Source organism: Dipodomys spectabilis, unplaced genomic scaffold (genome assembly GCF_019054845.1).
Source record: "Dipodomys spectabilis isolate Male_0828 unplaced genomic scaffold, ASM1905484v1 ptg000197l, whole genome shotgun sequence".
In the NCBI taxonomy this organism is placed as follows: Eukaryota; Metazoa; Chordata; class Mammalia; order Rodentia; family Heteromyidae; genus Dipodomys; species Dipodomys spectabilis.
In genome coordinates, this window is record NW_024870874.1 from 15,052,537 (window position 1) to 15,068,108 (window position 15,572).

Genomic DNA, 15,572 nt, shown 5'->3' on the forward strand with positions numbered 1-15,572 from the left:
ACTACTTGCAAATGAGAACTGCCATTTGAACTTGACCTGATTAGACATTTGTTTACTTTCAGACCAGGTGGGAGATTTGAAAATGTCAGGCAGTTAGTTCCTCTATAGATCACAAACACTAGTTTGGCTCCATCCTTTTAGAGAAAGTATAAGCCTGAAGCCAGAGAGGTGTTTGGGCTGTGCTTCCGAGAACACCACTGAGACTGACCTCCTGGTTCAGAGCCAAGGCCTGGGGTAGAGAACACAGTCTCTGATGGAGACTGTGATAGAGAACTCTGATAGAGAACATAGCACCTGATGGAAAGCAGTCTTTGAAAAGAGCCCATGTTTTCACTGCTGCCAGGGTGCATGTGGAAGAGCGGGAGCCAGTCAGGTATGCCCTGCTTTTGGAAAGATCCCAGAGCTTGCCTCTGGCTCAAAAATCCCTAGGGAAAAGACTCCAATAGTGCTACCCTACACCGGAGCCAAGGCAGAACGAGCACCCCTTGATTCCTCCACATTTCCTGTAGGAACCCCAGGAAATAGAGAGTTAACTCCCCCTCCGGCCTCCAGGCTGGGGTTTTCCTGAGAAGATGAACAGTCTGTCTTCCTTATTGTCTGCACCAAAGGAACAGATTGCGTCAGTTTGTAAACTGTGTTACCGCTTGCAAAGGCCTGGAGTCAGCAGGTTTGCATTTCCCGGCAGACTCCACCGATGCTGATCGCCCTGGCTGCTGCCTCCGTGCCTCAGGCAAGACCAGAAGCCACCCCTCGCCCTTCACCCCACCATCCTACCCCCATCCTGGAGGGAAGGAGAATGTACTCAAGGAGAGTGAAAGAGAAGCCCTTCTAGCCCAGCCTCCTTGCTCACTGCCCAGGCTTTCCCTCCATTTCCAGGAGCTCCTTGGCCCCTCTCACTAGTGTGCAACCTGGGCTGGACTTCCAGGCATTCCTAGGACTTTGGCATGGGCCAGGGCTCAGATGTCAGAAAAGAGGTTTTCTGGAAAAGCAATCCACTCTGTGCTTTGGATGTGAAAGAGTCATCTGGTTTAGAGGGGAAGGGAGGAGGATCCAGAACAGAGGAGCTGGTGGGGAGGAAGCCACACTGGGCCAGCAGCACCTGGAATATCTGTCCGGGCTGCTGCCCACCGCTAGCCTGCCCACCTCCCACTGGGCTGATGGCAATGAGACCCAGGAGGCATTTTGCACTCACTGCCTCCTGGCTCCCCAAGCTTACATTATTAATGGCATTGTGTTAATGTGCATCAGCTCTGAAAGAGGCTGGCGCATGTGTTGGGGCGGGAGGGTCAGGAGTGGAGGGCACACATTGCCTGTGTTAAACTGCTACTGCTAACTATTATTAAAGTGAAGTGTCTCTTCAAGTTCACGGCTCTAGCTGTGACCACATATTACAGCCTCCGTGGCAGTGGACAACCCAGCTCTGTGGCACAGCACTGTCTGTGTGGCAAGAAAACACTTCAGTTCTATTCTGGTTACTCTGGATTGCTACTCACATTTGCAGTGAAGCTGTGGACCAGATGAGTGGGTTGTGGTATCTTTGTCCCTTTGGTGTGGCTATAACACAGTACATGACACTGGCTAGTTTATTTTTTATAAATAGGATTAATTAGGCTCACAGTTTCAGAGGCCAACAGCACAGTACTGGCACCAGCATTTGGCTTCTTCTGCAGGCCTTGTGGTGAGGAGTATTACATGACATAGAGGGGGCTGGGTGAGTAAGACTTACCTGGCAAGGGAAGAACCAAGAGAACCTGGTGTCCTGTGGGATGCCCATGAATGCCTTCCAAGGTGATGCCCCTTCTACTAGGCACACTGTTTTGTTAGCTCTGTTTTGTTTTATGATAGCCTGGCTGTCCTTAAACTCATGATCTTCTGCCTCAGTCTCCTCAAGGTAATGGCATTTGCCATCACACCCAGCTAAGTCTCATTACCTCTTAGTACCATCAGACTTAGAGTACTGCTAAGTTTGTAGTTCAGTCTTCCAACCCATGAACCTAGGTGTAGACAAACCATGCCCAAGCCACACAAGTCAGGAAGAGGCTGGAGGGTTCCACACTGGTATTTGGGTTCTCTCTCTCAATTTCTCCCTCCCCTTCTACCAGCTGTCCTCTAGGACATAATGTTGGTAGCTAGGGCTTCCCTATTTGCTTTTTTCCCCATTAAACTTTTCTTCTCTTGTATACCTCTGGTCACAGCTCTCATGTGTACTGTTATCACTCCAGCTTCATATCCCAGCCTCAGAAAATCCAGAGCAGAGAGAACCTCAACATGGTTCTGCTCTTATTCATAGATGAAGAAACTGAGGCGAGGGGCTGGGAAGGTGGCTCAGTGGTAGAGCGCTTGCCTTGCATGCATGAGGCCCTGGGTTCGATTCCTCAGCACCACATAAGCAGAAAAAGCCGGAAGTGGCACTGTGGCTCAAGTGGTAGAGCGCTAGCCTTGAGCTGAAGAGCTGAGGGACAGCGCCCAGGCCCAGAGTTCAAGCCCCACGACCAGATCCAAAAAAAAAAAAAAAAAAGAAACTGAGGCGAGAGCAGGTGTGACACACACATCCTGAAGGAGACAGAGCTCTAGCACACTGGAGCCCAAGGCTTCTCTTAGGACCTATCCAGGCCTCTTGCTGTGCTCCTCACTGGGGTGTGTCTGTGTCTGTGTGTATGCATGCGTTAGTGGTGCTCAAACTGAGCCTTACACTTGGCTTTTTTACTGGAGGCTGGTGCTCTACCACATCCAGCTTTTTGCTGATTAATTGGGGGTGAGTCTCACAGACTTCTGCCCAGGCATGAGCCACCAGCACCTAGATTTTTTTTGTTAATTTTTATTTCTTGAGGAGAAGGGCAGTGTTGATAAACAAGAATATGGCCCAGTAGCATGGGGAAAGATAAAGACTTTTACCTCTGACCATTGGGTGCCCCATGATACATCCCAGAGCTGGCTTTGAGTGCTCCTGCTCTGTCCTCTGGAGGAATTTGTACTCAGCACCCCCCATAGTGCAGGAATTCTTCCTTTCCAAATGCCTCAGGGAAAAGGTGGGGGCACCTATGCAGTCCACCTTCATAAAAGGAAACACCCCATGGCTGTGGTCCAGGCTCCTGCAGACTTCCTGCCTCTGGGGCTGAGGCTGGCTGGAGGAGACACACATTGTCTATGCTGCCTTAGGCATTGTACATAGACAATGCAGAACCCTTGTGGGGAAAGAGTACCAGTTCTCCATCTTCTTGGCTAACAGCAGGAAAGGCTGACCTGTGAGTATTGGGTCCCCTATCCAGAGTCATTATGTGGGACGTGGATTCCCCTATAGTCTTCCTTTATTCTACATGTTTTAAATTCACTCACCCTTGGTGCCTGTGGCTGCCTTGTTTGATCTAGCCTTCAGCAGGGACAAGCCTCTACTGCATGCTCTCTCTTTCCCACTGTACCTCCATGGCATCCGGGACCTGATAAAGCTTCAGGACACAGTGTGGGTCTACATCTTTGCTCCTTAGGACCACTAGGCATCTAATTTAGCTCCTGCACTAGCAGAGTTAGGATCAACACAGCTAGATGAACCCAAGGCAGGCAGTTTCTTCTGTGATGTGATGCCCAAGCTCCTAGATAATCTCCCCATCCCTAACACACACACACACACACACACACACACTCCTTCCCTCTTTCTCTCTCAATCTCTCTCTTCCTCTCCCCCTCTCCCCCCTTTCAGGAAAGCTAATTGGCTTGAGAGGACCAGGAGGATTAGAGAGAGAGAGCGCATGCTAGCATTTATACAACTATCAGCAGCCCTTGCCTGGCTTTCCCTTCTCTTCCTTCCTCCACACCCTTGGCAAGCCCCAAGTGGCTCCCCAGCCCACACTGCAACCCAGGCAGGAGTGAACCTCCCCACTCAGAGCAGGGAATGACTCAGCCCCACTGCCTGTCTGCCTGAAGTAGTTCCTGTGGTAAGGAGCTGGACAGAATCCAGATGAGGGGGAGAGGGGAGAGTGTGGGGGTGGAAACAGGGACTATGTGTATATTTCTGGAAGCTAGGGCATAAAAGCCACAAAGAGAGGGGCTCTAGGAAATGACACAAACTCCTGGCCATCACCATCTTCCCGATTTGTTCCCATCCATGGCTCTAGGGGAAAACCTATTCCTCCATGTATCTCTCTCATACCCAGCCTCATCCTAGAAGGGTGAGCCCATAGCCCTGCTGGGTGGGCCCGAGGTATATGTGCGTTGCCTGGGCACCAGGAGCTCTTCCTTGGTAATTAGGAGACATGCAAATTAACAGCCTGTGCCGTTTGTATTAATTTGGTAAATAAGCCAGAACAATTTCATTAGTGGCACATTAATGTGCTTGGGAACAGGAGGCCGTGTCCCATTCCACAGCAGGGCCCGCTGGCCGTCCCAGCCTACAGACTGGCCAGGTCCAGCCTGTCTAGCAGCCTGCCCACTGAACATGACTGGCTGGTGATCCCTAGGGAAAGACCCCATACTAAGCAGAAAGGCATCTTCCTGTTCAGGTGAGTGAAAAGACGTTCGCATGCCTGAGCTCTTCCGTCAACCCTACTTGCCTTCCCTTGACCCCCAGTATTTTATGTGAGGACCCCTACGTGTAAGAAACCCAAAGCATTCCAGTGAGGGGGAGGAGATTGAAAAGACTCATTAAGTAGGAATTGTTCCACAATTACATAAGATCCAGTGCACAGATTTGCCATCAGGACAGCTCCTGGATGCAACTATCTTGGAGATGTAGAGCCAGCCAGTGGGCTGTTGGCATTGGTTGATGGGAAGATGTTGCTCCAGTTAATAGACAGACCCTTTCCCCATTTGATGATTAAGAGAACAGTCTAGGAAAGATGTGTGACTTGCCCCAAGGTTCACAGGTGAAGCTAAGCGTTGGATTTTCCAGTCCATCTAGACTCCAGAATCCATCACCATATCCCCTCACCTCCCAGCATGTATACCCAGCCCTGGAGAGATTCTGAATATAAAGCTAGCTTCATTCTCTATAGAACTGACAGAGTAATGGTAATTGAAGACACTTGAAGTTGAAATAAGTGCTCCTAGGAGGTAAGGAATAACCTTGATTGTGATCATGGTCACAACGATGAAGCATTTACATGCCAAACACTCTTCTAGTGCCTAACATATTTATATTAGTTCATTCTGTTACTCATTATAACACAATAGGATAGGTGGATTTGAACTCAGTTCATTCCGTTGTAGTCTGTACTCTTAATCTCTCTGCTAGATTCTTCTTCCTAAAGGCCAAAGAAAGGGCAAACTCACAGGTGTTCAGATGGCTGCTCCCCGCAGGCCAGGGTCAGGGATGCAAAAATCTAGAGTGGCTTGGCAAGCACATTGCCATCTTAGGTTGAACAAAGCAACACTGCCTTCTTGTTGCAGCTCTCTTGAGTATAAATAAACATCCTTTCTGTGGTCTATTTACTGCTGTGCTTTTTGTGCTTCTGGCAGTTTTGTAGTTTAAAATGATCCCAAGCAAATAGTGCTGCAAGAAGACTAGAATGTGCCTTAAGGAGAAAATGTGTGTGTTAGATAAACTTTCATTCAAGCCTGACCTGAGGTATCATGCTATTGGCTGAGAGTTCGGTGTAAATGAATCAGTGATTGATTTCTGCTCAGGGAGAGTGATGTTGAATCCTGGAAGAACATAGATCATAGGACTGGTCCAGACCACATGTCCAACAGCCACACAGCCCACCCCCAGTTTGCAAATAGCCAGAAGTAGAGGGCCAGAGGTACTCACAGACCAGGCAAGTGAGGAAGTCCCACAGTGTCTTCAGTCTTGAGGGTCACAGCCAACTTTCCAGCATGTTGGCTGCCCACTTTCATTGTTACTTGTTATACCACTTCCTCGGGGTGGCACCATCTGACCCTACTCAGAATCTCTCAGGAAGTGCTCACCTCCCCCAGAGCCCTGCACCTCTGAAGCTTCAACATGTGCTCTAGACAGGAGACTATCTAGAGACTGAAGAAAAGAGCCACCAACTGTCCCTTGCTAACACTATTTACATCCCTGCATACACTACCTCCAAGGCCATGTCCACCACATGCATATACTACAAATGCCCACATGCACACAAACTTTGCTCCCCAGCTTTCTGGAAGCCCACAATTATCCAAGGGCCAAACCCTTTGGTGTCACCTGCCACTGTGGGATGGCCTTCACGGAAACTGTGGTTCCGGTTATCTTCTGAAATGCTCTGAGATGCCGAAGAGACAGGTAACTATTACAGAGCATTGAAGTTTACACAACACTCCATGGGATAGAGGCCTAGTTAATGCTCACACTAGCCAGTTGGACAAGAGTGAATTTATCTTTTATGTGTCAGGAAAACACCTCTCCTAACTCCTCTGTCTGGTTTGAGGCATCTGGTAGGAATAGCTCTCTCTATATATAGCTCTTACAGATTATGTATAACTAAAATTTATTTACAATCTCAAGGTCAGTTCTTGTGCTTTTGCAATTTGTGGGTATGTACAGAATAGCAAATATATACATATACATATATGTGTGTGTATATATATATGAAAACATACATAGGTATACGTATACATATATTTGAGTCATCGCCTGGAGCAGTACTATACACCTATAATCTCAGGTATTTAAGAAGCAGAGACTCAGAAAAAAATCACAATTCAAGTCTCTACTGAGGGAAATGCTAGCAAGACCCTGTCCTAGCCACTGGTCAGCAAAAGTAGGCGAATCATGGTCCAAGACAAGCCTTGGGCAAAAACATGAGACCCTATTGTAAAATAAAGCATAGAAAGGGGTAAGGGACTGGAGAAATGGCTTAAATAGTAGATGCTTACATAACACATGCAAGGCGGCCCTGAATTCAAACCCCAGTATTACCAGGAAAACAAATAAAGCATTGGGTTACCTAGTAAACACATTCTTATGTTACATTGAATAAGGCAATATTGCCCCTGGTTGTTGCTCTCAGGAGTATGACTAAATGTCCTTTTTGAGGTCTATTTAGTGCCATGCTTTCTGTACTTTTCGTTGGCAATTTTGTAGTTCAAAATGATCCCAAGCAAATAATGCTACAAGAAGACAGCTACTTGCCTTAAGGAGAAAATCTGTGTGCTAGGTAAACTTCATTCAAACCTGACCTAAGGTAGCTTGCTATTGGCAGAGATTTCAGTGTAAATGAATCAACAAATATACATTGTATTTAATGTGGGTGTATTTAAACAGAAACACATCTACAACAAGGTTATATATTAGTCAGTTGACAAAAATGGTGACCAGAGGCTCATAGGAACTCAAGCCTTGTACTTTCCCTGGTAGCAACAATTCAATATTTTCTAGTTCAGTGTTCATGGCCACATTATAAAACTATTATGGATAACAAGGATGGATTCTAGCTGTGTATCTATTGTGTCTTTATTTTCTATGTGTGTATAAGCTGGGCTTAAATGATCTTGCCTCTGCCTCCCAAGTAGCCACCTGGCTCATTTTTTTTACTATTATTATTACTACTACTACTACTACTACTACTACTACTACAACTACTTGGAAATATCAGAGAAAATTAAGAATTAGAGTTAAACCAAGAAATAGAGCTTGTTACAGACATGGATCCAAATGATGTTACAGCTAGGCCACTGGTTCCTGGCAGTCAGTATAAAAGAGGAATGTGGTGGCAAATACACACACTTGGGAGCTCCTTGCTTAACCCTCTGCCATAGAAGAGTCAGTGAGTTCCAGCACTTACCCAGGCCAAGGTGTGTCCAGAAGAAGACTGAACCTAGTGCAGAACCTGGCAAGAGAGGCTGGGAACCAAGCGAGTATAGGAACCAGCAGGAACACCAGCCCAGCCACCTTCCCCTGAGAGCCTGTGTTTGATTGAGAAATTACGACGGTGGTGGCAGCTGTAATGAAAGGGGAAGCAGAGCCCCGTGGGCGACAGCTTTATCTCCCTCAACAACCAGAGATGGATCCAGTGGCAGCACACAGTGCCCAAGGCCAGAGATTTCTTTCCTCAGCTGCTGGCTGGGCCCAGGGACTTGTCAAGCTTAAGATAGCATGCCGATTGCAGGTGGAGAGAGTCTGGGTATATATGGAGTTTCAAGAGGAGCCTACTGCTTACTTCCTGGCAGGTTGGCCTCAAGTGTGGTAGTTAAAGGCAAGCACCTGGATTCCAACCTTAGATCGTGGTGTCAGTTTAGGATCTGACTATGGCCACATCTCTGAGCATCTTACATCAATCCTAGCCACCTGCTGCCAAGGACCACTCTGGCCCACTGCAAACTGCCCAAGGGCCTAGAAGGAAGCTATATGGCTATGCAGGGCAGCCAGCCTTGATCTTAGGAAAAGCATACTTGGCTGCTAAAACCGGAAGATGAAAGATCAGGGAATAGGGAGAGTGGTGCATTGTGGGCCTGGGCCCTGTGCTGGCCGGGAATTGAACCAGCCCCATTTGCTTTTCACTGGGCTTGTGTCCCCTGAGCCTCCAAACACAAGACAAGCAGCGTGCCTGTGGCTGCTGCCATCTCCTCCAAATTTCTCTGAGATCACACGTTGGGTAAAACTTGGCAAGTTAAGACAAAAAGGAGGAGGTCTTCTGAGAGTGACGTATCAGTTCTTGTCCTACCTCCACAGTCTTTCCCTCCTGCCTAGGCCTCTCCCTGCAGGAGGCTCTGTCTTGCAGCACAGCCTGAACTCTTTGCAAGATGGATGTGAGGCTTTGAACATAGTACAACCTGCCCAAATGTGTATGTCCTTCAGTAAGTTAATTGCTAGGCTAAGAGAAGACAAAGCAAAGCCTGTATGCTGGAGGCTAAGATAGAGGAACTGTGGACATTCTAGCAGAGGCTCTGCTCTGACTTGTTCTACTTGTGTCCGCCCTGCCTTAGTTTTTCCCTACAAAATCAACCAATTAGACTGGGTCTGATCCTGCATTTCCCCTTCTGTACCACTCCCCAATTTCAGGATTGTTGAACTTATATTTCTACTTAAAGAATTAGCAGTGGGCCTCAAGTGGGAAGACAGTGTTGAAGAATGGGAGGAGGTCAGGTCCTGTCTCCCTGGCCGCCTCTTTTTGCTCCCCACTCTCTTCTCTTTGTACCTCTGGAGAGTCATGTCCCCTTGCCTCTCCCGCTTTCCCACCCTCATTCCTCCTAGCCCTCTTCCACCAGCTCTAGCTCAGGCTTTGAGAATTCCCAGGTATTTAGACATTCATTTTATTGCTTAATCGAGCTTGAAGCTGTTTAAATTAATACAAGTTTTTACATTTAGCAGCAAAGGCTTTTATAGTCCCTTTAGCAGGGGAAGAATGAGGTCACGAGAGAATCAAGGAAGGAATTTGTCCTGGGCCATTGCCTTTCTGAGGCAGGGGCACATTAGCCACCACCAAGGACAGAATCCTGAGGCCATCCTGAAGGAAGAGCAGAGCAGTCGGGGTCCGAGTTTATTGTAGTGACCACATTCTTCCAGCTGCCCCTTCTCAGGAGTCACCTATGGGTTGCTCCCGACTACTCCTATGAGCTAACACTATTCCTGCCTTACCAGTCTCTTCTCTCAAAGGCACTTTAATGACCTTCATTAAACAGTAATCCTTTCAGCTCTTCCACAGAGAATGCAGTCTTCTTTTCCCTAGAGATTGCCTTGTTCCCTGAGGCCTTCCTGTCTTCCTTGCACACACTGGGAATGGGTGCTGAAGAAGGGTGGGTGCACCATGCTCCCTCTGCTTATGGAGGATCACTCTGACCTGCAGCTGAGTGTACACATGGCTGGTAGAGTTCTCCCTCACCCAAGCCAAGAAGAGGGAAATTCAACCCAGTACTCTCCAAAAGGAAAGGAAGGGGAAGAATGAGGTGATGAATCTGGTTCCAGCTGTTTCTGCCACGTTAGCAAAAATGTCGAGGCAATTGACTGGCCTCCCCTGCACACTCAGGACTGTCCTCACCAGCTGACACCCCCCATGTCTCTGTCCCCAGGTGGAGGTAGAAGTAGAGAGCATGGATAAGGCCGGCAACTTCATCGGCTGGCTGCACATGGATGGCGCTAACCTGTCTGTCTTGCTGGTGGAGCAGGCGCTCTCCAAGGTCCATTTCACCGCTGAACGCAGTGCCTACTACAAATCCCTGCTGTCTGCTGAAGAGGCCGCCAAGCAGAAGAAAGAGAAGGTAACAAGTGTGGTGCTAGTTCCCCAGCACATGCCTACTCTCCCCCGCCCTCCATAAATGTCTGCCTCTAAGAACCAAGCCCGTTGCCCCCACACTGAGTAGCTGAGGAGGGCGTTGTCACACAGTCAAGGGAGAGCGGCCAACACAGGCAACCCTCGCCATAGCCTGTGATGGACCTGGACCTGCAGCAGGAGTGGGACACTCTATGAAAAGTGACCTTGGAGCAGGAAGAAAAAGGACTGAGGTCTCCCAGGGAGGAGGAGTCTAGAGCTGCCCTCCTTCCCTAGCCCTGGCCCAGCTCCTTCAGTGCCCAGTGCCCCCTCTTAATTTCCTTTACATCCCCCTGCTGGGAAGCGCTTCCAGGAGATGCATAAAGCTGTTAAGACAGCAGATTTACAGCCCATCAGCCTCTGCAGACACTGCATGGAAGAGGCAAGGGGGGGGGGGGGGGCCACAAAGCAGCTTTGGAAACAAATTGACAATTAAAGAACTTGGTGGTTTAGGGTGGGAACTGGGCCCTGCACCCCCAGAGTAGGCTGTCTCCATTGAGTTACAGCTCAGCCCCAATAATGGGGATAAATCAGCTGGCCACCAATTTGTCAAGGCTTCTCTGAGCTTGAGGAGGATTTCATGGGACAGCCAGGCGGAGCCATAAATTTATTCCAGGAATAAACGTTTCCTTCCCATGGGGCAGCCATCTGGCTCAAAACTCATCTCCCACAGCCAAGATCCAGACACCTGCCAGCAGGAGTGGGGGGCTTTGTGCTTCTAAAAGCCACCGTGTTCTTCCCCAATCCACTCACTCATGCCTTCCATCTTCCTCCTGGGACTAGCCAGGGATGGCCCTCCTGTCTCTTCTATCCCCTGGGAATGAGAGCAGGCAAGCCACCTTTTGGTAGCGGGAAAATGCAGGTGATGGACTGCAGGAGGAAGCAGCTTAGAAAACAAGGACAGGAAAAAGGGACTGTCCAGGTCCTGAAGGAGCCAGCCCCATGGCTTCAGAAGAGCTCTTTCCCACTCCCTGTGCTCTAGTTCCTGCTCCCATTGGCTCTTGTCTTCCCAGCACAATGGGAGAAGCATCAGGAAAGGAGTCCCATTCTTCCTCTTGGATGTCCTTCTTGTGACAGCTGGACTTAAGATTGCCACTCCTGTGTCCGCTGGCTGCTGTTGGAAGCCAAAACAGGACCAGGGCCTCAGGGGTACAGAGCTGGACCTGGGCGGGGGGGGGGGGGGGGGGGGGGGGGACTGGAGTGGGGGAGAGGAAGGCTCATGGTTTGCTTGGCAGCCCCTGAGGCCAAGGCCTTGAGTGGAAGACCTGGCTCTGAACCTATTTTCTGGCTACTCAACACATGACATCTCATCTCAGCCTAGAAACCACTTCCTCACGTGAGTCCTTTGAAAGGATCCTTCATGTCCATCCCAGGGGACCACCCAGAGGCAGGCAGGCAGGCAGGCACACAAGAAAGATTATTATAAGGTTTATTAGAGGGGCCATATTTCCCAGGAGAGGGAGCACATGGCACCTGTCCTATTCAGGCAGCAGAAGGATCTGGGGGTAGGAAGTGAGGTAGTGCATACTCTGGTGAGTCTGGGCTGAGAGAGGGAGAGAAAAGGAGCTCTCGGGCTGGGAGGAGCCCAGGTAGGGGTGGAGCTGAGGACTAAAGGTGGGCGTTGTGCTAACATCCTTTCCTAGTAGGGGCCCAGGAAGGCTGCAGGGAAGACCAGGGAGTGGAACCTGGCCTGAGATGGAGGGCTAAATTTCTTGCCAGGTTGAACCTTGGGATTCTTATATACTATATAGGAGGTTTGTCTGAAAACTCAAGTTGTCATTTTGCTGGTGCCACTTGATGATGAAGAGTTATTAGCAGTGATTAATTACTTACTCAGGCTGCACATTTTTATTCATCCCATTAAAATGCAGTGCATGATGCTCGGTGGCAGGGTTGGCTTGCCTCCTGGGTCTCTCTCCTTCAAATCCCCATCCACTTAAGAATCCTGAGGGTCCAGGCTGGCTTTCCTCCTCCTGGTGGCTGGCTCATGGGCACAGCATTTGCAGAGCTTTGCAGCTGCCACTCTCAGCAAGAATTTGGAGGGCAGCTGGGGACTGTAACCTAAGGGGGTGTCCGGTGTGGGAGATAGTTTGCTTCACTTGTGACCCTTTTTAGGGCTGATTTAGCTGGAAGAAACTGGGTCAGCAAGGTAAGGGGTTTTATTCACATTAGAATGTATCACTATTTGTATCTATGAGCTAATGAGTAAAGGAAGGAAATTCCAAGAGTTTTTGTGAGATGGAGCAGGTGAGGAAATCTTTGGGTAGTAGTGTGATTGTGTGTGTGTGTGTGTGTGTGTGTGTGTGTGTGTGTGTGTGTGTGTGTGTGTGTGTGTGTGAATGTTTGTTAGTATGTCTGTCTCTGTGAGCCTGACCATGCTGCTTTCCCAGCTGCAAGGATTTAGATGCCTCCCTGCTGGGTTTAATCCCTCCCTGTGCCCTCCCCTGCTCTGCAGGAGGCTGATAGAGAGTGACCCCCCCACACCTACTCCTCAGGGGTTCTAGAAAGGCCTTAGTAGCTGGGAGAAAGCCCTGATGGCAGCTGCTTACACTGTTACACACACACACATACACACACACACATGCATGCATGCACGCACGCACGCATGCTCGCTCACACACGCACTCCTGCCCAGCAGGGCCTTGGACAGAGCTGTATTGGCCATTGATTGGCTTTTATTAAGCTTGGCTTTCCTGCTGAGGGCTTGACTGCAGCCACTCTGGATTCATGCCAGCCCCACCCCCGAGCAGGGATATTAAACATGATTTAGAAAGGCTCTAGCCAGTGGAAACCCAGTCCACATTCCCCATCTCTTGCCAGGAGGAGGACCTGGGGCTCCCCTGGGAGGAAGTACTGGGAAGAGAGAGGGCCAGGGCTCCCCCTGGGGAGACCAGGAAGAGAGACAGCCTCCACTGCTGACTGGCCCAGCCCTGCCTGTGCTGGGCATGGTAGTCTCCTTTCCTGGAGCAGCTGCAGTAGTGCCTAGGGGACCGAATAAGACAGGAACTTGCCTGGCTAAGGAGGACAGTATTTCCTGCTGTGCCAGTCCTTGGATTTCAGCCAGGACTGAAGAGGGTCAGAGACGAGCTCTGCCTTAGGACAGAGCTCCATCTTAGCGCTAGCCTTGATGCAGAAAGATCATAAACCCTACTGTCAATCAGAGAGCTAACAGAGCCTCTTCACATTAACGGCTTTGAGGTGGTCCAAGAGCTGGGCCGGGCACATTCATGGATGGTCTCCCAGGGTCCCTGGGCCCTGCTGTGCTTAGATCAGACTCAGATCTCCTCTGCCCAACATGTTGACTGTGGGGTCCTTCCCCAGCCTTTCCTATGCCAAGAGTCAAAGGGTAGAAACCTAAGGCACTATTTGTCTGTATACACAAGTAGTGTTCCTTCTGGAAAGAGTCTGAGTTTCCCTAGATGAGGTCCAGCAAGAAGTTTATCTACCAAGGGAATTTCCCAAGACAAAGCATTAGGGATTTGAGCCCCAAGAGGCTTGGAATAGCTATGGACTGTTGTCTGTCTCCTTGTGCACAAGCTCTACAGAAGGGCTATGTCAGTGAAGGATAGGGACTTGGGTAGCCCAGCCCAGCTGACTCACTCCATCCCACCAAGAAACTACTTGGTCCAGACTGCACTGACATCTCTCTTAGGGCTATTGGCTGCCAATCACAGGGAACAGCTGAGCTGTCCTCCAGGAGTGAGAAGGAATCCTCGTGGCTTCACCATCCAAAGGGCCAAGCTTAGCCTTCTCTCAGAACAGGATTGTTTTCTTCCCTAAGCAGCTCTCCTTCTTGTTCTCTTGGGTGCTTCTTGGCAACCTTCAGGCTCCAGCTACTCTGGATGGAGAAACCTTGGTTTCATTGTCCTCAGCTCACATGGCAGCATGCCCAACTTGACCCCAACACTGAGGACCGAAGGCCATCCCTGAGGCTTTGGTTAGCATCATGAACTCAGCGTGCTGCCCACCTGAGCCAGCTTCACGTGAAGCTCCACCCACGTCCCTAGAGAGGAAACTCAAAGCTGGATGCTGTCCCCTGAGGCTCTCTTACTTGAGGACTCATTAGCAGTCTCTGCTCTCACCTTGTCAGCCTGCTCCCAGTCAATCAACACAGCTGAAGAGCACCTGCCCTCATAGCTTGGGACGCTGATGGGGTTAGGATAGAAGCTCTGGATGGCTCCTAGTCCCAGGCTCACAAACTAGCCCTGAGCCCTGTATCTTTACCAGGCTGAGTGCTGAGGAAGAGGGGAGCTAGAAAGAAGAGTGAAAGAGCAGAGAAGGTTAGGGCCACTGCAGAGATCTCAGAAATTAAGCATTAAGAAATTGAGAGACGGGAGACCTGGGTGATGGTGGAGAAGGGGCCAGACTATTGAGTCAGGGATGACTGGCTGATGGCTCAAGGCTTTAGTGCCAGTCCATGTAAGGTAGTGATGACAGTCTCACCTTAGAAGCAGTTTCAGTGCAAGTCCATCGATCCCAAGTCCAAGGGTCCCAGAGGACTGGGAGCCCAGTCAATAAGAATGACTGGCTGAGTAGACACTTGTCTGGAAAACTTATAAGCAGGGAGGCCCAGGAAGAAAGCTTCATCCTCATCAAGACATAGGCCTTGGACACCTACATGGCTGTTCCCCAAAACTCTCTGACAGGGAAGTCATCACACTAAAGGTCTCCTTTCCCTTGGGGCCAGAGGGCTCCTAAGAGATTAGGCTAAGAATCTAGGATCTGCATGGAGACTAAGCTGTGGATTAGAGCCCTGCAGCCTGCCTCCTCTCCTGCTGGCCAGAGACTACATGCTGATGATGAGGGCAGTGGTACTAGTGATGCAGACAGATGTTAGGTGCCTGGAACCTGAGAGGTAAGAAAGGGTTAGGAGTTATTTGTGATGCTACAGACAGAGGCCTGCAAGTGCCACGTGGAAGGCACTACAGTTGAATGGCACCAGGCTTAGGTCTAGATAGGTTTCAGCCATCCCCAGTTCTCCTTGGACTCGAAATATTCTTATTGTTTTCCTCCTCTTCTGATAAAACACAAATACATACTACACTAAAAGCAGAAGTGTGCCAGCAGCTGGTGGCTCACACCTGTAATCTTAGCTACTCAGGAGACTGAGATACGAGGATCTTAGTTTGAAGCCAACCCAAGCAGAAAAGTTCATGAGAGTGTATCTCTAATAAAGCCACAAAAGGCCAGATGCAGAGGTGTGGTTCAAGTAGTAGAGTACCATCTTGAGAAAAAAAGTAGTAAGCAAGAGCTTGAGACCTTAAGTTCAAAACCCCATACCAAAAAAAGAAAAAAAGAAAATGTATGGGGTCTGGGAACCGTCACCCAAGGAAGTTCTGTAATTTCAGCATCCCTGCTCTTCAACTCCTGGGAGTCACCCAGCTGGTG

At 49.4% G+C, this 15,572-nt stretch overlaps 1 protein-coding gene across 1 annotated transcript in view; it reads left to right on the forward strand.

Moving 5' to 3' along the window:
- The window catches only part of Snd1 (staphylococcal nuclease and tudor domain containing 1), a 446,694-nt gene that overhangs the window by 420,325 nt on the left and 10,797 nt on the right, over positions 1–15,572 (forward strand). Inside the window, exon 17 of the mRNA XM_042695875.1 lies at positions 9,946–10,134. Within this exon, the coding sequence (XP_042551809.1) occupies positions 9,946–10,134 (189 nt within the window). The remainder of the gene's footprint in view (positions 1–9,945; positions 10,135–15,572) is intronic.